Source organism: Phyllostomus hastatus, unplaced genomic scaffold, assembly GCF_019186645.2.
Source record: "Phyllostomus hastatus isolate PE091 unplaced genomic scaffold, TTU_PhHast_1.1 phas_contig_150, whole genome shotgun sequence".
Taxonomy (NCBI): Eukaryota; Metazoa; Chordata; class Mammalia; order Chiroptera; family Phyllostomidae; genus Phyllostomus; species Phyllostomus hastatus.
In genome coordinates this window covers 38,270,945-38,297,210 of record NW_025333611.1, presented here as the reverse complement: position 1 = coordinate 38,297,210, position 26,266 = coordinate 38,270,945, and the positions used below count along the sequence as shown (strand labels likewise).

Below are 26,266 nucleotides of genomic sequence, written 5' to 3'. Positions count from 1 at the left end.
CCCTCTTGACCCTGCCCCCACATACAATGTCACAACCCAGCGACTGGGGTGCCCCACCCTGGTGAACACCTAAGACTCTGCCCCTTACTGTAACAGGCGCAACCAGACCAAAAAAAAAGAGAGAGAGATGGCTCAAACAGAAGAACAAATCAAAGCCCCAGAATCCATCCTTTTAAGTGACCAAGAGATAGCCAACCTATCAGATGCACAGTTCAAAACACTGGTGATCAGGAAGCTCACAGAATAGTTTGATTTTGGTTGCAAATTAGATGAACAAATGCAGGCTACAATAAGAGAAATTAAGGAAAATGCACAGGGAACCAATAGTGATGGGAAGGAAACTGGGACTCAAAACAATAGAGTGAACCAGAAGGAAGAAAGAAACAACCAAACAGAAAAGTATGGAGAAATAAGAATTCAAAAAAATGAGGAGAAGCGTAGGAACCTCCAGGACATCTTTAAATGTTCCAACATCCAAATTATAGGGGTACCAGAAGGAGAAGAGCAAGAGCAACAAGTGGGAAAGTTATTTGAACAAATAATAAAGGAGAACTTCCCCATTCTGGCAAAGGAAATGGACTTCCAGGAACTCCAGGAAGCTGAGAGTCCCAAAGAAGTTGGACCCGAGAAGGAATACAACAAGACACATCATAATTACATTAGCCAAGGTAAAAATGAAGGAGAGAATCCTAGAAGCAGCAAGAGATAAGGAGACAGTCACCTACAAAGGAGTTCCCATCAGACTATCAGCTGATTTCTCAACAGAAACCTTGCAGGCAAGAAGGAGCTGGAAAGAAATATTCCAATTCATGAAAGGCAAGGACCTACATCCCAGATTGCTCTATCCAGCAAAGCTTTCATTTAGAATGGAAGGGCAGATAAAGTGCTTCCCAGATAAGGTCAAGTTAAAGGAGTTCATCATCACCAAGCCCTTATTTTATGAAATGTTAAGGGGACTCAACTAAGAAAAGAAGATAAAGAAAAAACATGTATAGTAAAGTGACAGCAAACTCACAATTATTAACAACCACACCTAAAACAAAAACTAAGCAAACAAGTAGAACAGGAACAGAATCACAGAAATGGAGATCACAAGGAGGGTTAGCAACAGGGGAGTGGGAGGAGGAGAGAAGGGGAAAGGTACAGAGAATAAGTAGCATAGATGGTAGGTAGAAAATAGACAGGGGGAGGGCAAGAATAGTATGGGAAATGTAGAAGCTAAAGAACTTATGACACATGGACATGAACTAAAGGGGAGGAATGTGGGGGGAGAGGGTGTACAGGGTGTAGAGGAGTGAAGGGGGAAAATGGGACAACTGTAATAGCATAATCAATCAAATCTATTTAAAAAAAAAAGAAAGAGTTGATAATTCTGCATTTTCCTGACCACCCGGGAGCCCCTTGATTGAAAACTAAACAGGATTGGGCATCAGACAGAAACTCCCTGCTGAGAGACAGACATCGTGAAGTACGAGATATGATAAATTTAGAAACACTTTTCTATCTTCAAAAGATAGTCATGGCAAGGGGAATATATTAAAATAGAGACATGGCTCTGAGGGAATGTTCTTAGGAATACCATACAGACCAAAATTATCACTGCCTTAATACAATGATGTAATTCTAAATTATACCAGGCATTAAGGATAACAAGCATTTAAGAATAGTATACAAAATGGTATACAATAAAGAAAATATAAGTAGACACTTCCCTCGTTTTCTTATCCCAAATTTACGAATCTGCCTGTATACTCACCCAAATTCTCTGCCTTTCACTCTCAATAGAACAAGGGTCCCTGATGCGACGGGAAGCTCAGCCCTGCCTCTGTGCTCTGGATTCCATCTTTCCAAGGACTGTACTCTTTCAGCCGTCCTCTCTCCCACTGCACCATAAACTTGTCTCTTTTGCCCTGGCTGGTGTGGCTCAGTAGGTTGCAGTATCATCCTGTAATTGAAAGGTCGCTGGTTTAATTCCCAGTCAGGGCACAGGTTCGATCCCTGGTCTGGGCATGCACAGTAGGCAATCAATCACTGTTTCTCTCTCACATCAGTGTTTCTCTCACTCCCTTCCTCTCTCCCTTTCACTAAATCTTACTCTTCCACTAAAGCTATCTTAATATTTGAAAAATCTCTTTCTGTTATACATGCAAGAAATGAAACTAGACCACTTTCTTACACCATATACAAAATAAACTTAAAATGGATTAAAGATTTAACTGTAAGACCTGAAGGTATAAAACTCCTGGAAAAAAAAAAAAACATAGGCAATAAACCCTTTGACACTGGTCTTAGCGGTATTTTCTTGGAGATGTTGTCTCCTTAGGCAAAGACTACATGAGCAAAAGGTAAATAAATGAGACCTCATCAAACCAAAAAGCTTTTTCACCACAAGGAAACCATCAACAAAACAAAAAGGCAACCTACCTAATGGGAGAAGAAACTTGCAAATGATACATCTAACAAGGAGTTAAAATCCAAAATATATAAGGAACTCATACAGCTCAATTTCAAAAACATGAACAACCTGATTAAAAAATGGACAGAGCACCTGAATGGATATTTCTCCACAGAGGACATACAGATGGCCAAGAGACATACAAAAAGGTTCTCAACATCACTAACTATCAGACAAATGCAAATCCAAACTACTACAATGACGTATCACCTCACGCCTAGCAGAATGGCTATTACTGGTAAATCAACAAACAAGTGTGAGCAAGGATATGGGGGAAATGAAACCCTCATGCACCATTGGCGAGACTGCAAACTGGTGCAGCCACTGTGGAGAACACAAAGTTCCCTCAAAAAATTAAAAGTAGAACTACCATAGGACACAGCAATTCTGCTTCTAGGTATTTATCCAAAGAAATCACAAACAATACTTTGAAAAGGTATATGCACCCATGTGTTCACTGCAGCACTATTTACAACAGCCAGGACTTGGTAGTGGCCTAAGCGTTCATCAACAGACAAATGGATGAAGAAGGAGTGGCACATATGTACAATGGAATATATTTCTCAGCCATAAAAACAACGAAATCTTACCATTTGTGCCAACATGGTGGACCTGGAAGGTATTGTGCTAAGTGAAAAAAGTCAGGCCAAGAAAGACAAACACCATAGGGTTTCGCTTGTAGGTGGAATCTAAAAACAATGAACAAACAAAACAGACACACCCTCACAGGTGCAGAGAACAAAGGGACGGTCACCAGATGGGAAGCCGTGGTGCACTGGGTGTAGACGGGGGGAAAAGGTTGAGTACAAATGGGCAGTCACAGAACAGTCTTGGGGCCGTAATTGTGGCAGAGGGAGGGTACTCGGCAGTTTTGTAATGACTGTGTGTGGTGTTGGATGGGTACTGGATTTATTGGGGTGACCACTTCCTAAGTATCTAAATGTCTGATCACTTTGTTTTACACCTGAAACTAGTATGTGCCAACTATAATTGAAAATGAAATTTAAAAGTAAAATAGCAATTAAGTTAACAAATAAAATGGAGATGACATCCTCCCAAATCTTTGTGTTCTTCATATTAGATGCTTTCTATTAACGTGCTTACAATTTCACTAATCATTTCTTCTGCAGTCTGTAACCTGATGTTTACACTACCCAGTGGATTTTTTGTTCCGCATATGGTGCTTTTCGACTTCGAAACATATTTATTTTTGTCATTCTCATTTCTCTTCTGATATTATCCATCTGTTCATTCTTATGACCCTTTTTTACATTCTTTTTTTTTTAATTATTTTATTGTTGTTCAATTACATTTGTCTGCATTTTCCCCCCACCACTCCCTCCCGCCGCAGCCAAACCCACCTCCCTCCCTTGCTTCCACCCTCCCCCTTGGTTTTGTCCATATGTCCTTTATAGTAGTTCTTGAAAACCCTTCCCCCAATTATCGCCTCCCTCCTACCCCTGGTTACTGTCAGATTGTTCTTAATTTCAATGTCTTTGTTTGCTTTTTTTCTTTTGTTCATTATGTTCCAGTTAAAGGTGAGATCTTATGGTAGTTCTCTTTCACCGCTTGGCTTATTTCACTTAGCATAAAGCTCTCCAGTTCCATCCATGTTGTCCCGAAGGGTAGGAGCTCCTTCTGTCTCTCTGCTGCATAGTATTCCATTGTGTAAATGTACAATAGTTTTTTGATCCATTCATTTACTGATGGGCACTTAGGGTGTTTCCAGCACTTGGCTATTGTAAATTCTACTACTATAAACATTGGGGTGCATAGGTTCTTTTGGATTGGTGTTTCAAGATTCTTAGGATATAATCCCAGCAGTGGAATTGCTGGGTCAAAAGGCAGTTGCATTTTTAGTTTTCTGAGGAAATTCCATACTGTTTTCCACAGTGGCTGCACCAGTCCGCATTCCCACCAACAGTGCACTAGGGTTCCCTTTTCTCCACAGCCTCTCCAACACTTGTCTGTTGATTTGTTTATGATGGCCATTCTGTCCAGTGTGAAGTGGTAACTCATTGTGGTTTTAATTTGCATCTCTCTAATAGCTAATGATTCTGAGCATCTTTTCATATGTCTCTGGGCCCTCTGTATGTCCTCCTTGGAGAAGCGTCTGTTCAAGTCTTTTACCCATTTTTTAATCAGGCTTTTTGTCTTCCTGGAGTAAAATCGTGTGAGTTCTTTATATATTTTGGAGATCAAACCCTTGTCTGAGGTATCATTGGCAAATATGTTTTCCCATATAGTTGGTTCTCTTTTCATTTTAATGCTGTTTTCTTTAGCCAAGCAGAAGCTTTTTAATTTGATGGGGTCCCATTTGTTTATTCTTTCCTTTATGTTCCTTGCTTTATGGGACATATCAGTGAAGATGCTGCTCAAGAAATGTCTGAGATTTTCCTACTGATGTTCTCCTCTAGGACTTTAATAGTGTCACAACTTATATTTAAGTCTTTTATCCACCTTGAATTTATTTTTGTGTATGGTGTAAGTTGGTGATCGAGTTTCATTTTTTTTTTTTGCATGTAGCTGTCCAGATCTCCCAACACCATTTATTAAATAGTTTATTTTTACTCCATTTTTGCTTCATCCCCCTTTGTCAAATATTAATTGACCACAGAGAGTTGGGTTTATTTCTGGGCTCTCTGTTCTGTTCCATTGGTCTATGTGTCTGTTCTTATGCCAGTAGCAGGCTGTTTTGATTACAGTGGACTTGTTTGATATCAGGTATTGTGATCCTTCCTACTTTGTTCTTCTTTCTCAAGATTGCTGCAGCTATTTGGGGTCATTTATTGTTCCATATAAATTTCTGAAATGTTTGTTCTGTATCTGTGAAATATGCCATTGGTACTTTAATAGGGATGGCATTGAATCTATAAATAGCTTTGGGTAGCATGAGCATTTTGATGATGTTAATGCTTCTAATCCATGAGCATGGTACATGCTGCCATTTGTTTGTGTCTTCCTTAATTTCTTTCTTCAGTGTTGTGTACTTTTCTGAGTACAGGTCTTTTCCATCCTTGGTTAGGTTTATTCCTAGGTACTTTATTTTTCCTGTTGCTATAGCAAATGGGTTCTTTTTCCCTGATTTCTGTTTCTGATATTTCCTTGTTGGTGTACAAAAATGCCTTTGATTTCTGAATATTGACTTTGTATCCTGTTGTTTTGCCAAATTCACTTATTAGATCGAGTAGTTTTTTGGTGGAGTCTATAATACACTATCATGTTGTCTGCAAACAATGACAGTTTTGCTTCCTCCTTTCCAATTTGGATGCCTTTTGTTTGCTTTTCTTGTCTGATTGCTGTGACTAGGACTTCCAATACTATGTTGAATAGGAGTGGTGACAGCGGACATCCTTGTCTTGTTCCTGATCTTAGTGAGAAAGCTCTAAGTTTTTGCCCATTGAGTATAATGTTGGCTGTAGGTCTCTCATATATGGCCTTTATTGTGTTGAGGAATGCTCCCTCTATTCCCACTTTGCTGAGTGTTTTTATCATAAATGGGTGCTGTCCTTTTTTACATTCTTAAATGCACTGATAATAAGTGCTATAAAGTTCTTTTCTCTTTAATTCCAACCTTTGGATTTTCTTGAGGTCTGTTTCTATGCACTGAAGACTTTGAACAGAAAGTGACCCACTCTGAAATTACATTTTTAAAGAAGTACTACTGTGTATGCCATGTGGTCAAGGAACTTTTGGAGTACAAAATAAAAATGGGGCCCTGGCTGGCATAGCTCAGTGGATTGAGCACGGGCTGTGAACCAAAGCGTCGCAGATTTGATTACCAGTCAGGGCACATGCCTGGGTTGCAGGCCACGGCCCCCAGCAACCGCACATTGATGTTTCTCTCTCTCTCTCATTCTCCCTCCCTTCCCTCTCTAAAAATAAATAAATAAAATCTAAAAAAAATGGGCACAGTTTTTGAGGATAGTGTTCAGAAGGAATAGAGGTAGTTTGGTCTTGGGTGGCAGCACTGCTGTGGGTGCCAGGGCTCTGGTGGGAAGAACCAGACAGGTGGGAAGGTACACTTTTCTGATTAGTCTGCCCAGACCAGTGCCTTGTGTAACAGGTCGGCTTAGAGGAACCTTTTTCTCATTAGCACAGATTTGCACGTCTGCATGTGGAAGGCCTTGCAATGAATGGAGTAATAGCCGCAAAAATATAATTTTGGGTCTGATGCATTCAGCCAGGAGCTTTTAAATGGAATCTCTCCACATTTGATGATAAATTAGAAAACAAACTATTTTCAGTAGCTTGAGAGCAAGAGAGTAATAAAGGCCAAAAGATGCTCTTTGCATCACTTGAAAGCAGTGGTTCCCAGCTGGGGGCAAATTTGCCGCCTGGGGATATTTGGCAATGTCTGGAAAGGCTTCGGAGGGTCAGGACTAGGGAGGAGTGGGGCGCTACTGGCACCTAGTGGATAGAGGGCAGGGATGCTGCAAAAGAAGAAGCAGTAGCCATTCCGAATGACAGCAATATAATGAGAAACCCTGCCTTAAAAGTTAGTATTTTGTAAGTAGAGGAAACCTCTAAATTCTAAAACAGGGGGCTTTGTTCATGTGTCTGCTGATCTAATTCCAGTTAACTATTGTGCTTTACAGTGTTCAGAAGGCGAGGACTGTAAAGTTCTGATTTTTACTCTTAACCCTGTTTATACGAAGTTCTCTCGGAAGCTGGGTCCAGATAAAGGGAGGTCAAGATCTCACATCCATTGCTAGTGATACCGTGTTCCACTGTTCTGAAAAGGCACGGAACTCTGAGCCTCGGAGGGCCCTAAGGAAGCATGTTTAGCTCGGTTGCCCTTCTTAGCACATCCACCAGCCTGCCCCACTGGTTTTAAGGTCACTGCCGCAGTCTTCAAGGGCCACGCTCCTCCCCACACAGGCCCACAGGTGACGCTTCTCAGCGGGCGGCCCTGCGTCCCCAAGCACAGCTCTGAACTCCGCGACTACACTGCTCCTTCGAGGGTGCGGTGAGCTGGGCGAAGGGGGGTGCAAATCCTGGTGTCACAGGGAACCCGGCGGCAGTGGCGGTCCCTATCTGCGAGACCTGGTTCTCCGGGGCGGATTGCCGCGAGCGGGGACAGCAGCCGCGCAGCCCATAGCAGGTGGCAGGGGGCGGGCACAGGCTCACTCTCTTGGGTGCACCGCCAGGACCCCCAAGAACAGCCCTCGGAGCCTGCGGGCTGCGCCTGGAGGCGCGCCAAACGGAGTGGAAGCTTTGGCGGCCTTGGAGACTGCTGATGGGAGCGGCGGAGGTGTGGCGGGGTTGGGGGGGGGGCGGTGATGGTCCCCAACCGGAGCTCAGGAGCGCCATTGTCACGGTCCGCGTGCTCTCCTGCTTCTCGGTCTCCGCATGGCCCTCATTCCTGCCACGGGGCGCAGGCTATGAGCGGTTCATCCTCAGGCTCCCCATCCCAACCGGCTCCACAGGTGCCGCAAGTTCCTGGTGCCGCAGGGACCTGTCGGATGGCTTCGTGTAGAGCAAGCGAGGCGAGGTCGCCTCGTGCCGCCGCAGATCCAGGGGGTCCTGCGGAAGGGCCCTGCGCCCCGCCACCACGCTCCTCTGTCCTCGTCCCCTCCACGCCCTTCAGGTGCCCGCCTTGCCCGGGAGCTGCGCCCGGCGTGCCTCACCGGCTGGGAAGGAGCGCGCCGCTATCCACAGCCTCAGGTCTGCGGGAGGAGGTGCTTGTCCGAGGGTCACCAGCTGTGTGCTGGAGAGGCGGGGTCATGGGCCGAACAGCTGGTCGCGTGACGGCAGAGCCGTGCAGTGGTGGCCGTGTCAGGAGCTGCCAATTGCAGGCAGAGACTGCGGGAGTGTGGGCTTCAGGGCTTGCTCCCCGGGGCTGCGCCCACTGCGTGGGAAACATGAACTTCGGGAGTCGGGCACTGTCCCCTCCTCTTCCCCAGTTTTCAGTTTCTGGAGCTTAAGCCTCCCCCACCCCAGGTGAAGCAACTACGTGCTTTGCCTCTTCCTGGGAACTGGGAACTGGGAACTGATTGCAATGGCCTGTGTGTCGCGGGCTGCAAACGTCCTCCGCTCCAGGCGCTTCTTAAATACCCGCGTTGGCTAGACCTCGATTCCTGGTCGTGCTGGCCGAGGGGGTCACGTGTCTGAGGGTTGTTTCAGCTTTCTAACGATTGCTGAAAAATCATGCTCCCCTGCTGCAGCGGTTTGGTCTCCAGCCCTCCTTTTCCTCTCCCAGGGTTCAGTTCAGGGACTACACCATCAACGTGTTTTATCCGGTTGAGAAACGAGAAGTCATTTCTTCAGAAGACCAAACTGAAACGTGGGGTTGGGATTAGAAGGCAATTTAACATTGAAGCGTCATTTTCTGAGGATTATTTCTAGGGTTCTTGTTTTTGTTTTTGTTTTGTCTATAGTTGGCTGTGGAACTGGTCTTGTCTCCTATCCCCCAGCACCCTGGTCGGAAGCTCCCAAGGCAGGCACTTCAGCCTGAGCAAAGGTTCTGCATTCAGAGGACAAAAGTGTGGAGAGCCCACTGAGGAGCCCAAGAGGAGGTGCAGGGTCCCTGGTGCTCCAGAATGAGCCGGGCTGTCCCTGCGGAGAATTCCGACAGTTGTGGTCCCCGAGTGTTTCCTGCTCCCCATGTTTGTCTCCGAGAGTTGCCACGAGGATTCTGCAGCCTCCCTGTGAGTCTGTGCAGATTCTCACTCTGCCAAAACACCCCAGACCTCGGACGCAGCTTTTGACAAACCCACTGATAAAGGCGAGAATCCAAAAACAGAGGCAGACTCCTGGAGGTGTCCTGAGGAGACGGACTCCTTGGTGAGGACTTCCTGGGGGGGGAGGGGGGCAGGGCGGTCTGGCGCTCTGTAAGGTGTGATGGCACATCAGCACCCCGCCTATCTGGAGATTCCCCCCAAGATGGGCTTCTTCCAGTTTGAAAAATTCAAGGCCTGGGTCCGACAACTCTTTTTCATTAAACATTCTGGAAATCAATACTGCTTATGTGTATACTTAGAATGTCTTGCACCTTCTCAGAAGGCATTGTATAATCAGGGCACTTGTGGCTTTTGAAATATTTTGCTTGGTATAAGAAATAACATCGTCATTTTTTGTGGTTTAATTATAATAAAAGCTGTATTCTTTTCCATCCTTTTAAATGTTATTTTTCACTTTATTAAGTATCTGTTATATAACACTTTACATATATTAAACTGTTTTTCTTTTACATTGTCTCTTTTTAGGAAGCATTATGCTTGGAATTCTTCAGCCTGATACCTCTCCCAGCTTAACAATAGAACCGGAGGCAGGACCCCCACTCCTCCACACCCTTCCCCTCACACGCAGGGCGGGGATACAATAGGTTTACAGTTGCGAGTACGTGAAACACAGTATTTATTATTGTGTTATTATTTATTAAAAATTGCATTACTTTCCATACAAACAACTGTAAACCTTTCTCTCTGCCCTATGTGTCCATAGACATATTCCGATACCTATTTATATCTGTATGAGAAAAAGCACACATATATACGTACACACATTTACATGTATATATGCGTATATATACTCTCAGAAAAGAAAGGGAAAACATCTCTTTTCATGACTGTTCTGCTATATATTTTTGGAACCTAACTATACCACCATAGAGACAGGGACGTTTTATGGCTTTACGAGACCACAGAGTGCCTGGTACCTCGGTTGCCAGTGGGGGTGAGACCCAAAGCTTGTTTCCTACCTAATGAACTAACTCTTCCAAGAGCAGAACATGCAGGCATTTGCACGAAGTTCCACGGTAACTGCTGGTGTGTCTCAGTTGGTTGGAGGGTCATCTCATAAACCAAAAGTTTACGGGTTCGATTCCCAGTCAGGGCACGTGCCTGGGTTGCCAGCTCTGTCCCTGTTCCGGGTGCTGGAGGCAACCAAGTGATGTCTCTGTCTCTCTCTCTCTCTTCCCCTCTGCCTCTCTGAAATCAATATGCATTCCTCAGGCTTTCAGCCAAGATGGAGGCATAAGTAGACACACTGTGCCTTCTCATACAACCAAGTAAGGACAACAACAATTTACAAACAACATATAACCAGAACTGACAGAAAATTGAATTGCATGGAAGTCTGACAACCAAGGAGTTAAAATAGACCCATTCATCCAGACCGGTAGGAGGGGTGGAGTTGGGCAGCCAGGCGGAGAGGGGTCGAGGCACAAAAAGCAGTGGCTGGTAGACCCCGGGTGCAGGGTGGCAACGGGCAGCCTCAGTGAGGTGGTAATTGTGAAACGAGGCACTGCATGCAAGGCGGCTGGCTGACCGGGCACTCCCACATTCGTGCGCAGATAAACCAGGCGAGGCTGAGGATCCAGACAGACCGTGCAACCCAGGGTTCCAGCATGGGGAAATAAAGCCTCAAAACAACGATTGAAAACACCTGTGGGGGCTGAGGTGCTGGGAGAGACTCCCAGACTCACAGGAAAGTTTCTTGGAGAGACTCACAGGGTCCCAGGATGTACACAAACCCACCCACCTGGGAATCAGCACCAGAAGGGCCCAGTTTGCTTGGGGGAAGCGGTGGAAGGGACTGAAATCAGAGAGCGGAGCAAGCACCATTGTTCCCTTTCAGACCCCACCCCCACATACAGTGTCACAACCCAGTCACTGGGTTGCCCCACCCTGGTAAACAGGCACAACCCAAAAAGGCCCAAACAGAAGAACAGATCAAAGCCCCAGAGCAAATACAACTAATTAATAATGAGATAGTCAACCTATCAAATGTACAGTTCAAAGCACTAGTGATCAGGATGTTCACAGAATAGGTAGAATTTGGTTGCAAACTAGATGAAAAAATTAAGGCCACGCTAAATGAAATGAAGGAAAATGCACAGGGAACCAATAGTGATGGAAAGAAAACTGGGACTCAAATCAATGCAATGGACCAGAAGGAAGGAAGAAAGAATCAAACGGAAAAGAATGGAGAAACAAGAATTCCAAAAAATAAGGAGAGGCTTAGGAACCTCTAGGACATCTCTAAACGTTCCAACATCCAAATTATAGGGGTACCAGAATGGGGAGAGGAAGAGCAACAAGTGGAAAAGTTATTTGAACAAATAATAAAGGAGAACTTCCCCAATCTGGCAAAGGAAATAGACTTCCAGGAACTCCAGGAAGCTCAGAGAGTCCCAGAGAAGTTGGACCCAAGGAGGGACACACCAAGACACATCATAATTACATTAGCCAAGGTAAAAATGAAGGAGAATCCTAGAAGCAGCAAGAGCAAAGGAGACAGTCGCCTACAAAGGAGTTCCCATCAGACTGTCAGCTGATTTCTCAAAAGAGACCTTACAGGCAAGAAGGAGCTGGAAAGAAGTATTCCAATTCATGAAAGGCAAGGACCTACATCCTAGATTGCTCTATCCAGCAAAGCTTTCATTTAGAATGGAAGGGCAGATAAAGTGCTTCCCAGATAAGGTCAAGTTAAAGGAGTTCATCATCACCAAGCCCTTATTTTATGAAATGGTAAAGGGACTTACCTAAGAAAAAGAAGATAAAAAACGTGTACAGTAAAATGACAGCAAACTCACAATTAACAACCACACCTAAAACAAAAACAAAAACTAAGCAAACAAGTAGAACAGGAACAGAACCACAGAAATGAAGATCACAAGGAGGGTTAGCAACAGGGGAGTGGGAGGAGGAGAGAGGGAAAAGGTACAGAGAATAAGTAGCATAGATGGTACTTAGACAGGGGGAGGGAAAGAATAGTATGGGAAATGTAGAAGCTAAAGAACTTATGACCCATGGACATGAACTAAAGGGGGCGTGGGGGAGAGAGGGTGTGCAGGGTGGAGGGGAATGAAGGGGGGAAATGAGACAATTGTAACAGCATAATCAATAAAATATGTTTTTTAAAAAATGCATTCCTTGAGCAATAAAAACAAACAAATACAATAATGTCTAACAATAGCACTCACCTGGAAATCATGTTTCAAGGTCAGGAGCCCCCGAACCCTTTTCCTGACGCCCTCGTTCCGAGGGCCCAGCTCACAGCAGCGCTGCTCATGAGAAAGCCGCGGCTCACAGCCTTAGAGGCGCCAGCCTGGTCCGTGATGAGGCCACTTAGAGACGGAGCTCAGGAGACAGCGGACCTCCAAGGGGGATGCCTCTCCTGCCCCCGCTATGCCAAGGCTGGTTTTCCAAGAAACCAGAGCTGGTGCCTGGACAGGGTGTGGGCGAGCCTCCTCACCAGGACCTGGACTCTGGGCCTCCTTTGCCCAAACGCCACTCATGCCTCCCTCCCAGGGCGCAAAGGCACGTCACGGCTCAGGGGGCCAAAGGACTCCCAATGCCAGGCTTGCAAGGAGGCTGCACACACAGTGAGAACAGGGAGAGGCACCTGCACCCCTCAGGCATGCAGTCTACAGACGCCACTTCCTAGCTGCCGGTCTGCCACCACCTGTCATTTTACATACACGGCTTTTGTCATCTGAACCCAAGATACTTTCTCACGGACAGCCCTCCCAGGGATTGTAAAATAACGTACAGTCATCAGAGTCAGGTCAGATGGACAAAACCTGGTCCCTTGACTTCCGTCCACGTCTAAAGGTGTGGCGAGGACAACGTTCCACCCGATTCTCCACAACTGGTTCTGGGACGGAGGGTGAGCTGCTCACCCTGAGCTGGAAATCCCTTCTCTGTAAAGGGACCCACCCACCTCTGAGGACAGGAGATCGGTTGAAAGATGTGAAGGGGTCCCTGCCGCAGATAGGCTGGCAGCCTGGTCATGACCCAGCATGACCACCGTCTGGCGCTTCAAGACCACCCGGGGTCCTGCCTCTTGGGCTGTGGTGGGACTAAGCAAGAGCAGCTACGGGCTCACCCCACACTTGCTGGCATGCCAGGGACCAGAGTGGGCACAACACAGCCTGGGGGAGTCCAGGGCCCGAGACGGCCAGAGCCCTGACCCCAAAGGGGCCTTGCCGACCAGCCCATGTTGTATGAAGACTGTCCTGAGGCAGCCCTTCCCAGTGGGGACAGTCCGTTCAAACTCAAAACTGTTCTTAGAAATCAAGTATACACCACCAGCCCTCTCTGTCTTGCTTCATGATCTCTCATCCTGGGACATTACAGACTGCCCAAGGGGACTGTCCCTCCCACATCCCCCAGGGCAGTGGCTCTGTGTTGTCCATTCCCTCCCTCAGGTGCTAGGACACCAGAGGAAGGACAAGAGCTGGTGGAGCTGAGGTATGGATGCTCCAACCAGGGACACAGCCCTGCAGGGGGCGCTGGAGGCCTCCAGCCACATGGAGCTGCTGCCTGCCCAGCCACCTCCCATCTGCACACGCAGGCTACATGCACACGCAGGTTATCCACACACACAGGTTACAGGGCAACGTCCCTGACATGTGGAAACAAAGCCGAGAGGAACCAGATTCCTGGGCCCGCTTTCACGCCACCAAAGGCCGACCAGCCTGCGAGTCACGGTCACAAACCACCTGGCTCAGACCCGAGCTCCAGGCAGGACGAAGGTGTCACCATGGAGTGGCCCACACGGGCCAGGGGCCGTCCAGTCCCTGCGAGCAGAGGAAACACCTCAGAGGAGCAGGCGTTTTAACATAGAACAGGCAATGCATCCTTTTATAAAATATTTATTCTAAAAAAATCACACTGTACAAATTTAGATAGAACATTCTCAATACTCATATGTATAAAAATGTGAACACAGACTGGAGTTAACAGACAAACTTCTGTTGCTGTTCTTTTTAAATTAGGAAGAAAGAGGTGATTTGGGGGTATAATGATAGTAAACGTCTAGAAGACATTCAGAGAGCCGGCCGGTAAGAAGCTCGAGCCCACACTGGCTCTCCGGCGGGGCCACCCAACGGCACAGGGACAGCGCTGCCCGGAGGCCTGTCAGAGGCCGAGGGGCCGCCCAGCGCTGATCCGTGCAGCACGGGGGTGTGTGCTCCAGCCGGACCAGCGAGGTTTGCTCCCCAGTTCCCCTCTCTGACCAGGCGGGTTTCCGCGCAGTCGTCATGGAGGTCCTGCGAGGGGTCGCTGCTGCGCCTTACAAATGACGCCAGGAACCGTCCCCGCAGGCCGGCTGCTTGCTCACCCAGAGGGAGGGACGGGGACCCACACAGGAGCCGAGGCGGGGCCTGCCTTCCTGAGAGGTTATTTTAAAAACCTAGAGTGGTATCTGTGCTGGCGTTTGGAGCCGCCTCCCCACAGTTCAGCACTCCCGGCTGAACCACCCTCCTTCCCAAGCACAGGGCCAGCAAAGTGCCGGCACCAGGACTTCCGGATCACGTGACCCAGGGGAGGAGCCAGCTGGGAGCCCGGAGCGGGAAGCCCAGGAGGTGCCCTTCACATTCCGGGAGCGGGTAGGGAGGAGGAGCAGCCGTGTCACAGCCAGGGGTGCCAGGCCGGGTCCATGCGGCACAGGTTGTCCAGGCTGTTGGCGGCGGCCACCAGGGTGTTCACTTTGCTTTCGCCGCCTTCGAACTGGGCGAGGTTGTGCAGGCGGGTCATGATGGCCGTGACGGCCTTCTGCACCAGGGAGACCAGCTGCTGGCCATCCATGTTCTCCGGCTGCCCAGCGGCCGAGAGCGGCGAGGAGGTGTCTTCCTGTGTTTTCTTGTGCCAAGCGATGATCTCATCCCGAAGCACAGTTTTCAGGATGCCGTCCACCTGTGCGAGGGGAGAACGGAAGAGTCCGTGTTCAAGCAGGAAGGGCCAGGGGCGGCTGCCCAGGGAGAACCAGCCCAGGCCCCCCTCCCCATGTGTGCGGGGGAAACCGCTCGGGCAAAGCCTCCTCCACAGGGAGCAGCGGCCGCCACGCCTCAGCATCGAGCCCCAGCTTCTTGTCTGGTCTTCCACGGAGGGACACATGGATCTGCCGCCGCATGCTGCTCCCCGGGCCAGCCTGTCTGCCCCTCTGCTCGGCCCATATCCCTTTGCGCCTGCGAGGGCCTGCAGCTAAGAGTGGACAGAGAAGAGGAGACACAACCTGAACTGCAGGAGGTGGCAGTGGGTACGGCGGGGGAGAGCAGGTGAGGGGGGGGACTGGAGGGGTCTCAGGGGTCTGTGAGGAGGTCACAGGACAAATAGGAAGGACCCAAGGTGCAATGCAGGTGCATGCTACAAGGCAAGTGTCTTGGGACAAGGGACGCACACAGAGGCCTGAGCCGTGCGAGCCCACTTGGGGGCGCTGGTGGCCCAGGAGAGCCCTCGCCCCACCCCTTCCGACCTGCTCTGCCCTCAGTGCCGAGGCTTCCCCTTCCATGGAAGGGAAGACTCACAGAGCCTCTCTCCTCAAAACACGTGAAGGCTAAAGACGAGCGAATGTAAGTCCAGAGCGGGACACCACCAAGACCCCCTCCTGATGCTGGGGAGCAGGGCCCGAGGGGTGGCCCCCCACCGGCTGCTGTTCCTCGTGAAGAGGCTAATGAGGGCACCGCTGAAGGCGGGGACACAGAGCTGGAGGCCACAAAGGGGGCAAGTCCCAGGGCACAGACTGAAGACACAGGCACGCACGCACGCGCCACACCGTCTGGCATTCCATTTTCACAGGGCCAGACACTGTGGTGGGGGCCCCTGCACTCGCCTGTCTCCTACGAGCCACGAAGAGTCGAGAGCTGGGCTTTTAGCGGGCAAGTGAGGTCAGAGGCAGCAGGATGACCAACCACCCAGGGACCCTGAGCTGAAGGCACAGGGAGCAGAGAGGGCGGGGCCAGAGGCTGCTGCTGCTGCTGCCAGGGTCAGGAAGCCAGGCACCTTGTCCTCACGGGAGGGAGCAGGAGGTGGGGGTTGGGGGCTGCTTCTGCAGGACAGGAAGCAAGTGCCCCAGAGAGCCAGGCTGCAGGGGCAGGGCAGGGAACCAGGGAGGGAGGAGGGCACTGGTAGACACGGCAGAGTCGCTCAGGAGGCAGACTGACTACAGATCTCGCGCATCTTCAGGGACTAGGCCACCCAGCAACAACCCACCGTGGCCTCAAAGATCGCTGAGCGCCTTCATCTCAGGCGCCAGGACTGTTCCAAAGTGACTTCACATGACACGTGAAGGGTTTCACTTCTGTTACCAGGTGCTGACAGTGTGTTTTTTGAGAGGAGATTCCCACACAGAATGGTCTACATTTTAGCCGAATGTGAAGGCATTCACCACAGTCAGGCTGTGGAGAAATCTGGCCCAGAGCGTGGAGAAGGCCCAACTCCTTCCCATCTGCACCAGCACAGTGTACGCAATGAGTAATGCATGGCGTCACCCCAAGCTGTAACAGGCCTTTAAACTGAGGAGAGCCAGTAAGCCAGCAAACGACAGGCGCTGGCGAGGACGTGGAGAAAGGGGGAACCCTCCTGCACTGCTGGTGGGAATGCAGACTGGTAGAGCCACCATGGAAAACAGTGTGGAGGTTCCTCAAAAGATCAAAACAGATCTACCACAGGATCCAGCAATTCCACTTCTGGGTATTTACCCAAAGAAATCCAAAGCACTAATTCAAAAAGATGTATGCACCCCTGTGTTCACTGCAGCATTATTTGTAACAACCAAGATGTGGAAGCAGCCCAAGTGCCCATGGACAGACAAGCAGATAAAAAGCTGTAGGTCACATGTGCAACAGACCATTGCAAAAAAGAAGGAAATCTTGCCATTTGCAACAGCATAGATGGACCTAGAAAGCAGTATGCTAAGCAAAATAAGTGACAGAAAAACAAATACCATAGGGTTTCTCTTAACACAGAATCTAAAGAACGAAATGAACAAACGGAGCGGAAACAGAGTGAACTGAACGATAGCCGGACGGAACAGGGGCCGGGGCACTGGGTGAGAAAGGTGAAGGGACTGAGGAGCACAAATTGTTGGTCGCAGAACAGGCGCAGGGGTGGAAACCACAAATAACCGCATCCAGTGCCAGAGGGGCACTAGGCCCACGAGGGCCATCGCTTCCCACATTACGTAAATGACCGCTATGCTGCACCCCGACACTAACAAACACTGAATGTCAACTGTAATGGGAGACTAACTTCAAGTAAGGAGCGCTTTCTTCATTCTCTTCAGACTTTTCAAATTAAATGCCATTCTAACATTCTAAGGATTGCCCTACAATTATTTCCAGAAGTATAACGTTTCTCTCTAACCAAAAATGCATTTCAGGTCGCCAGCACAAACGGACAGCAGGGAACAGAGTCCACCGCAGTAGAGCACAAGCCCTGCCCTCGAGAAGCAGTGACTGGCTATTCACTTCTACGCACGTCCACACGAGTCCACCCGACACCCCAAGCAGCGTCCCATGAGACACACATGCACACGCGCACAGAGCACGACCTGTGTGACCTGTGAAGTCCTGTTCCCCGTTAGCAGTTTACTGAGTGATTCAAAACTATTCCAAGTGAATGTTTTGGGAAAACAAGTGTCTGAAGACTTCTCTAGGCACAGACTCCCTATCTGAGAAAAAAAAGAAAAAGGAAAAAAGATACAGCTGGTCTCATAAGTTAAACAAAAAACCACATTGTGTCCTGTCCTCAACTGTGAAGAGAAAACTTCAGAATCAGAATGAAGTGGCTCTGAATCCTGTGTGTCCAGCCCTGGCTGGATGACCTCTACCTGCCACTCACCTTCCTTGGCCTCAGTTTCCCCATCCGCACAACTGCTGAGTCGTGAGACTCGATGAGGACCAACCTCAGCAGCCAGTGTGGTGCCGGCCACACGAGTGTGGCCGAGGGCGTGCTGCCAGCTCGCAGCCTCGTCCATGTGCCTGTCACCACAGCTCGAGCGAGACGGCACCACCCTGCAAGCCCCTCCTGCCATTTGGAGCAGCGGAGTTTATGGAGTGACAGAGAGAAGGCGCTATGCAGTGCAGCGCACCCCGCGGACACACCATGCTGACACTTGGGGAGAAGCCCAGTGAAGGCTGCTGGTTCCCCTTGTAAGTAGGCTCCTGAGCACCTCGAACACGCCTGACACCCTGCTTCCCAAGACAAGACACCTTAGCTGCACAGCAGCCCACCCTCTTCGAGCGCACTTCCCATGAGGCCACCCTAGCCCGGCTTTTGGCCGACAACCCCACAGCCTACCTTGAAGTTTGGCTGAGCGAAGCACCGGGCAACCGCAATCATGGAGGCAGTCAAGGGGCCCGAGACGCCGATGGTGGTCAGAAACTCGGAAATGTTGGGGGTGAGGCGAAAAGGGACGGGACGGTTGGCATCCAAGTCTCCAGTCGCATCATTTATATCAAACCGGAAGTAGGCAACGTTCAGTTTGCCGGTGTCCTAAAAGTCGGGAGGGGATGTGTCAGCGACTTACACAGAGAACGCAGGCATCTCCTCACAGAGAGGGTCGGCCTGCTCACACCAACATTACCTGAGCGATCTGCAGCATCTCAGGGTTGAGTCTATTTAAATGCAAGACGAACTCCGCAAAGCCGATCAGTGCGAGCTGGATGGTGAACATCTTCCGGAAGGTCCAGTAGTCGGTGGCGTTGGGGAAGGTGTGCAGGGCCCACTCCTTCAGCATGCTGCGGGGCACCATATTGCTCTGCACCTCCTTGAGGATGTCTCGCAGGACCTGAAATGGTGTATCATGCCAAGATTCTAATGCTCCACCTAACGCTCCATTTTTTTCCTTCAAACAGAAACTCTCAAACTAATGTCTCACACAGCACCAGCAAAGCTCCTTGTGCTGACAAACACGCACGCAGTGTCCTTGGACCAGGCTCAGGACACACAGAGTGCTCGGTTTCCCTCCAGGGTCCGCATCTCCTGCTCCAGGTGACGACAGAGCTGCCTCCACAGAAGCCTTTGTTCACGACTAAATGTGACATCAGTCTCACCAAATGTTCACACAAACACCTGCACACCTGCACCTTACTAACCACAGAACACGCCAGGCCAGTTAACAAAATGAACAAAAGAATGGTCAGAAACCAACACCACCACCTCGTAACAAAGACTCTTACAAAGTTCCATGCACAGAAGGAGGCAGCCTGCCATCAGAGCAAATGCCACACTGCACTCCAAACTGGACCCTGTGCCGGAACACTCACAAGACGGTCTGAAACATCACCAGCTGAGCGTCGGCCCCAGTGAGAGGTTCACCAAGTAACTCGGGTCCCGCTGGACAGACCGGCACAGGTCCGCTCTGGGCTGAGCCCTGCTGCGTTCTCTGTGCAGCCACCAGAGTGCGAGCCCCAGGCCACCAGGCGCCATGCAGCCTGCTGGCCCACATCCCCGTCCTGCTCATGTCCTTATCTGTGAAATGCAAAGGAGCGACTCTGGGAGAGCAGAGTGTGGACTTTCAAAATCTGCTCCTTTGTAAAAGCAATCAGAACACTGGCAAAAATCACGCAATCTTTTCCTGAACTCTAGACATCAAACCAAAGCTTACAATACTCCAAGCATCTCTTAGTCAATAAAATAAAGGTGGATCTTGGTGAGAGCAATGAGGTCTGCAGCATTTTATTTTTATTATTTTTAAGTTCTCACCAAGGATATGTTTTATTGATTTGAGAGAAAGGGAAACAGCGATCGACTGTCCCCTGTACGCGCTCTGACCAGGGATCAAACCCACAACCTTCTGGTTACAGGACAGTGCTCCAACCCACCAGCCACCTGGTCAGGGCAAGCTTTATGGCACTTTAAGTCATGTATCCCACCCTTGTCCACAGCTCCAGAACAGCCTTGGATGCGGTGCAGCTGCAGGAACTAGCAGGCAAAGCAGTTAGCAGAATGGGTCTGTGATCCCAGAGAAAGCCTCAGTCCCAGGGGACGATCCCAACCGGACCTGTCAGGCAGTTTCCTGAAAAAAAGTCCCCCATCAGGCTAGTCTCCAAGTGCGCGCAGGGCTCACTCAGTGAGGAACAGCCTGTTTGAGGCAACTGCTGAAAACAATTTGTAATGACTGTTTTGCACAGAGGGTGCAGAGGCCCCGACGCCAGTTGCGGTGCCCAGAGGCAGCCAGACCAGAGGAAGAGCTGGGGGGCAAAAGGACAGAGGGCTGTGAAAAGGTCCTGGGAGCCTAGACGGCCACGCCCACGCTCAGGGACACCCTGGGCAGCCCCTGTGCGCTCACTCCTGGTGGACCCTGAGACCTGCACAAGCGGGAAGTGAAGGCCAGGCAGCGGCACACCCCCGGACCGTGCTGAAGGTGTGCCGTGAGACACACGCACAGACGTGCGCATGCGTGGGCCCTCAGAAAAGTAGGAGATTCACTGGTTCAAGGCACCTGAGACCACCTTCATCAAACAGCTTGTACCAGAGCGGCGGCCTCGATGGCTGCACCTGACAAACCAGCAATGACAACAAACCCAGGGGGAGGAGGGTCTGCCTTCTAGATGCTTTTAAATAATTGTGTTAGTTAATAATTATATTATTTAATAATTGTTTTAAATAGTTACATCATTTAAAATGTTCAGTTGTCAACAAAATTATTACACGCAATCAGGAAAAGATAGCCAATACTCAGAAAAGACAAAAGTTACTTGTATCAATTACTTATACCCAGAACATACAAAGCATTCTTAAAATCAACAATAAAAAGACAAATCACCCACCTTAAAAATGAGCAAAGGCCTTGAATAGACTTTCCTCCAAAGAAAATATGCAAATAGCCAGCTAGTAAATGAAAAGACGCGCAGCATTACTGCTCACGAACAGAAGGAGCCAGCTCTTCACACCCACTGGGAGAGCCAAAGTGAGAAAGGCAGATGACAGTAAGCACGGACAAGAATGTGGGAACTCAGCACCCGCATCCGCAGGGGCCACTTCGGGAAACAGGCAGTTGTTCATCAAAACGTTACACATGGCAGAGCCACCATCCACCCAGCAGGTCTACTCCGACCTACGCGTCCAAGTGAAGTGAAAAAGCATGTCCACACAGAAGCACGCACACAGACGTGCCCAGCAGCATCCGCTGTCCTACCGGAAAAGCACAGACGACCCAAAAGTCCATCGACTGATGGACGGGCAGTTTAAATGTGCAATGTGCATGCAGAGGAACGCTACTCAGCAACAGGAAGGCACAAACTGCTGACTCATGCTACCAAATGAACGAGCCCTGGGTAAGCTAAGAAGCCAGCCACCAACACCAACTACTGCCTGATTCCATTCACATGGTGTGTCCAAAACAGGCACGTGCAGGGATAAAAAGACTATGGCTGCCAGGGGCAGGGGACAGAGAGGAACAGGGTGACCACAGGTGGGTGTGAGGTTTCTATGGGGCTGACAAAATGTGGTGCAGACAGCGGTGATGACCACACAGCTGTGGGCATTCTGTACATGCAGAACTGTACATTTTAAAAGTGAAGGAATTCCATGGCACAGGAATTATATCGCAATAAAAGTTGTAAAAACATAAAGAACAAAGGAGGAGAGTTAATAACGCAGCAAACTGGGGCACACAAAGGAAGAGGAGGGCGTGAAGCTGGGGCTGCCTCTCGCGGGCCCAGCACGACCCAACACTGCACTCGTCCAGACAGCGTCCGTCAGATGTGCTGTTCGCAGAAGGACAAGAGCTCTGACAGGGCACATATGTGCAAACAGAGGCCGAGGGCCCCACACTGTCAAAGGTGAGTATAGCCTCAAGCACACACCATCCATCCATCTCCCACAAACACCTCAAAACTCCCCGTGGTCCAGAGTGACCTGGGCCCCAATGAGGACTTGACATGGATTCGCAAGGGAGGTGGATGAGCTGTCCCCAGAAGCCAGCCAGACAGAGGGACCTCACTGGCCCTGCCAGCACCAAGGTGGAGGCTGCCCCGGACCCGTGGCCTGAACCACCTGGGCTCGGCCTGCACGAAGCACTGCCATAGAGTCCAGTCCTTCGGAACCCAGACAGACCGAGCCCCCAGGGGGATGGAGGTAAGGCCGCCACTTCCAGCCCTGTCACTCCCAGGACCCGAGAGGCCCTCCCAGGCAGCACAACAAGGGCCCCTGCGGCCTCCGGGGACCAAGCCGAGGCAGCTGCCCCACGGTGATGCCCATGGTCCCACACAAGCCCTTCTCATCTCGAGCCCAAACCTGCCCTGCTGTCCACCACAGGCCAGGACCCGCAGGTGAGGAGGGAGCTCTGTCCCTGCAATGGGTGCGGGCAGAGTCTGTGGGACCCGGACAGCCAGGCCCCAGCTTCAGTGGTCACCCTCTGCGGTTTACAAAACGCAGCAGCACAGGCCACACGCCCAGTGCCCAGAGCACCGAGCAGACAAACAGCTTTACATCAAGTAGACCAGGTGTGGCTGCCAGAAAGTTTGCCAGGAAGTAATGTTTAAAGTTCTAGTTTCTGGATTGTTTTTTGTAAGGGCAGGTAAAGAACTGGGAACCTCTCCAAGGTTAAAACTTACCTCTTTTTCCTGTTAGAACAACTGATCTGCAGCAAATGTCCCTTCACCAAGTCCATGATCACGTCATTTCTACCATCTCACAATCCAAGGTGGAACTTCTCCCCTCTCCCCCAACACACACACACACACGCTTCCTGAGCACCCGTCACGGAAGCACCACTGCAGAGGCGGCTGAGGCCTCGGGCCGCAGCTGGGACCCTGCCTGTCCTGATTTCGCACCTGGTGGCTGGCCTGCGTCCCTCGTGCCTGCACGGTGGCCAGTCTGTCGTAGTACCGGGAGATGGGATTGTCATGCTCGATGCCCTTCTTGGCACAGCGCTGCTTGTAGATCTCCACAAGGGAGAGAGATGAGGGGTTGTCTTCCACGAGGCGCATCTGTGGGGACACTGCCACGACTCGCGGGACTGAGGAGAGAGGAGCAAGAGAAACAGGGCGGCTGAGAGAAGAGCCAGGGTCGGCACTCGCCTCAGCCTCAGGCGTGTCCTGGGAGCAGAGGCAGCAGGATGGGCCAAAACCAGAAGAACTCTGGTCACACTCTGCACACTGAGGGAGCACAGCTGGAGTGGAGCTCCAAGCGCCGGGGATGGAGCCCAAGCTGCCGTCACCGTGCTTAGACACAGCTAGACGGAAATTCTTTAGCAGGAATCTTAAAAAAGGACACAGAGACTGCCCACCGTGCAGGTGCCGCTGTGCAGGGCAGCAGCAGCCAGGACCACCTGCCCGGATTGTCAGCAGGTGCACGCAGAAGCTCTGGTGCCCTGCACACAGTGCATTCGGTCGAGGGCCAGGCAAACCATAGCTGCTGGCGTGCTGCCAGGCTTCCAACAGTGAAGGAATTCACAAGGGCTCCAGGGCACGCACGCACACGTGGACTGCCACTGGGTGGTCTGTACGAGTGTGTAGCTTTGGAAGAAGGAAAGAACCATCTACTATCCATGGCTGGGACCAACACTAGAGATCGTATCACACACGTCAAAATGCACACAGCTTTCTGTTGACATCTTGTTCTGGCGAGACTGAATTTAAGAAAGCCACACATACGACTAGAGAATGCACTGTGATGGGCTCCTAAACACAAATATTTAACACTGAAATTCTTTACCAACGGTTTTCTTCTCTGGGTGGGATGACAGGTCTCATCTATTCCTGTTATGGACAGACACAGGTCCCTCACGAATAGCCAGGGACAACTCAGCTACGGGAAGCCCTCACCTGGGTGCTGCTGACTACCACCCACCTGTGACCCCTGTGGCCTTTCCAGGACCCCGACTTGCCCGAGGCTTGTATTTCGCTCCCTGAAGGCGAGCTCGGGCAGTGCCCACGTGCAGCCGTGTGGGGTCCAGGAGTCCAAGGCCTCCCCGCACAATGAGGTGCCCTGGTTATGGACCCGGGACAAAGCCTCCATTCAGTCTGGGTTCCACCAGAGCCCAGGGTAGGGGAGGGCTCTGGGGGGCAGCGGGCCCAGGCACAGCACCTCCTTTTCCAGAGACCCATCAAAGCACCAACCTTGCAGTGAGAAGCCTACAGGTCAGGCAGGGGCCGGTCCTCCTTGCAAGGCCTTCCCTACCTGGTGCAGCTCAGTGCCTGCTCGGGGCTGATGGACAGGGCACGTGAAGCCCTCACAGCTAATGTGCGCTACTAGGTGCCCACCAGTGCAGCCTCCCACCTGTGAAAAACAAGTGCCGCTTCGTCGTCTCCTTCCTCTTCTCCAGACAGGGGTTGAGCAGGCGCAGCAACTGCAGCACGCGCTCCTCCCTGCGCGACTCCGTCAGGCAGGCGTCGTTCATGACCAGGTATGGGTAGATCTTGCCGTTGTGCCCACGGATGTACAGCCTCCTGGCGGCGGTGTTGTGCTTCTGCACAATCTCCACCCGGGGCATAAACCTGCAGCACAAGCACAGCCTGTCTCCAGCCCGCTCCTCTTCTCTGAACGGGAGCCTCCCCTGACTAGCAGTCATTCACACCCCCCCTGCCCTAACTCGGTTTACAGATCATGCAATTACATCACAATAGGAGGGAAAAACCACAGCAAAGGGAAAACAAAAGGCAGAAGATGAAATGGAGTTTTCAAAAGATTCGCCCTGGGGCCTAACTCCAGGAGCCTCATGAGGCACCAGCCCAGCACTGAGCACAGCGGCAGCAAGGCTGGGAGGGCCCAAAACAGTCCCTCCTGGCCCCCACAGGCACCCCGAGGAGCCAGCATGGGGATGGACGGGCCCCGCCCTCACCGTCACCTCCCTGACCACTGACAAAGGTCAGGGAGGAACCCGGCCAGGAGCCAGGTCAGGTCTGCGGGAAGGGAAATGAAACCCGGGACTGTGGGAAAGCACAGCTCTGCACCTGAGAGAAAGAAACCCAGACACCTGACTGCTGGACAAGGCAGCCTCTTCCCGGCCCTCTTCACACTCCCAATGAGATGCGACACACTCCACTACACCTACAACCATCTGAATCTGCCCGAATACTGTGCTGTGCATATAAACAAAGACCAGGAAACTTGATTTTGTCAAGTTTCTGTGGGCCATCAGAAAAGGTCCTTTGGAAACAAATACAAACTTGACTCAAACAAGACATTTAACCCACCAGTCAGACCAGACCCTTCAGGGCCCCGCCACTCAACTCCTAGGGCAGCCCTGAGCTCTCTGACATGCGCAGAGCTGCCCGTAGGCACTGCCTGTCTGCAGGAAGCGGGTTGGCAGCGGGGCCTGGCCGGGCTCACTCACCGAGCAATCTTGATATAATAGTGTGTTGGCTTCGGCATCAGAAACTCCCCCGGGATTTCCACCTCTGCTGTCTGTGCCGAGAAATTGCTCAGAAACCGACACTTCTCTTCTATGAGGAAGAACTTTGGAAGTTGCTTGGTTTTGGCCTCCAGAATTTTGATCCACTTTTTCAATTTAGAAATAAGATTATGAAGCTTCATGGATCCTGGAACACTGAAGTCAAAATCTTCAAAATAAAATATAAATAAACGTTTTTAGTTATCGGGGTTATTTCTAGTTCACCCCCAAAATCACTGCACAAGCACCTCCCAGCTGGAACAGGCCTTTGTCTACCCAGTCCGGCACCACACCCCAGAATCCCTCCTGCTCTTCAACGTGTCAGCTGGGCCTGAAGGACAGAGCTAAGTCCTGGTGTGGCGGCTCTCCCAGGGCCAGAGACGGCCGCCAACCCAGACCCTCATTCCCGCCACAGCCTGCTCTCTTCAGGAATGGTGCGGAGACCCAGGGAGCCCCTCGGCCACGCGCAGAGGGCACCTCTGAGAGCAGGCGCTACCCTGGGAACTGAGGCCCTGTGTGAGAACCCGCACAACAATCCGGCAAAGTGGAAGGAGAAACTGTCCAGAAAACGAAATTATAAATCAGCTTCATCAGAAGAAATTAGGGCAAGTGATCAAAATGACAAAAATGGCAAACGTGTACTTTCACCAAGCATTTAAAGCACTCCAGTCAATGCAGTTCTCGGAGTTTATCAAAAGTCCTTTAAAAAACCTTCAATGCCCACCCAGAAGAACACCAATG

At 50.5% G+C, this 26,266-nt stretch overlaps 2 protein-coding genes across 12 annotated transcripts in view; both read right to left on the bottom strand.

The window, feature by feature from the left end:
• The window catches only part of LOC123813048 (importin subunit alpha-8-like), a 58,779-nt gene extending 46,341 nt beyond the window's left edge, over positions 1-12,438 (bottom strand). Inside the window, exon 1 of the mRNA XM_045830081.1 lies at positions 12,384-12,438. Within this exon, the coding sequence (XP_045686037.1) occupies positions 12,384-12,394 (11 nt within the window). The 5' untranslated portion in view covers positions 12,395-12,438. The remainder of the gene's footprint in view (positions 1-12,383) is intronic.
• Positions 12,439-14,044: 1,606 nt separating this feature from the next.
• Positions 14,045-26,266, bottom strand: part of LOC123811525 (transformation/transcription domain associated protein) — a 120,240-nt gene continuing 108,018 nt past the window's right edge. For 6 of the 11 annotated variants that reach the window (XM_045827737.1, XM_045827728.1, XM_045827772.1 and 3 more), the window contains exons 66-71: positions 25,469-25,694; positions 24,412-24,629; positions 22,965-23,149; positions 18,770-18,973; positions 18,484-18,678; positions 14,045-15,387 (exon numbers count right to left, since the gene is read on the bottom strand). In XM_045827737.1, coding sequence (XP_045683693.1) covers positions 14,815-15,387; positions 18,484-18,678; positions 18,770-18,973; positions 22,965-23,149; positions 24,412-24,629; positions 25,469-25,694 — 1,601 coding nt within the window. In that variant the 3' untranslated portion in view covers positions 14,045-14,814. The remainder of the gene's footprint in view (positions 15,388-18,483; positions 18,679-18,769; positions 18,974-22,964; positions 23,150-24,411; positions 24,630-25,468; positions 25,695-26,266) is intronic. The other 5 variants (XM_045827807.1, XM_045827781.1, XM_045827790.1 and 2 more) reach the window with 2 other exon arrangements.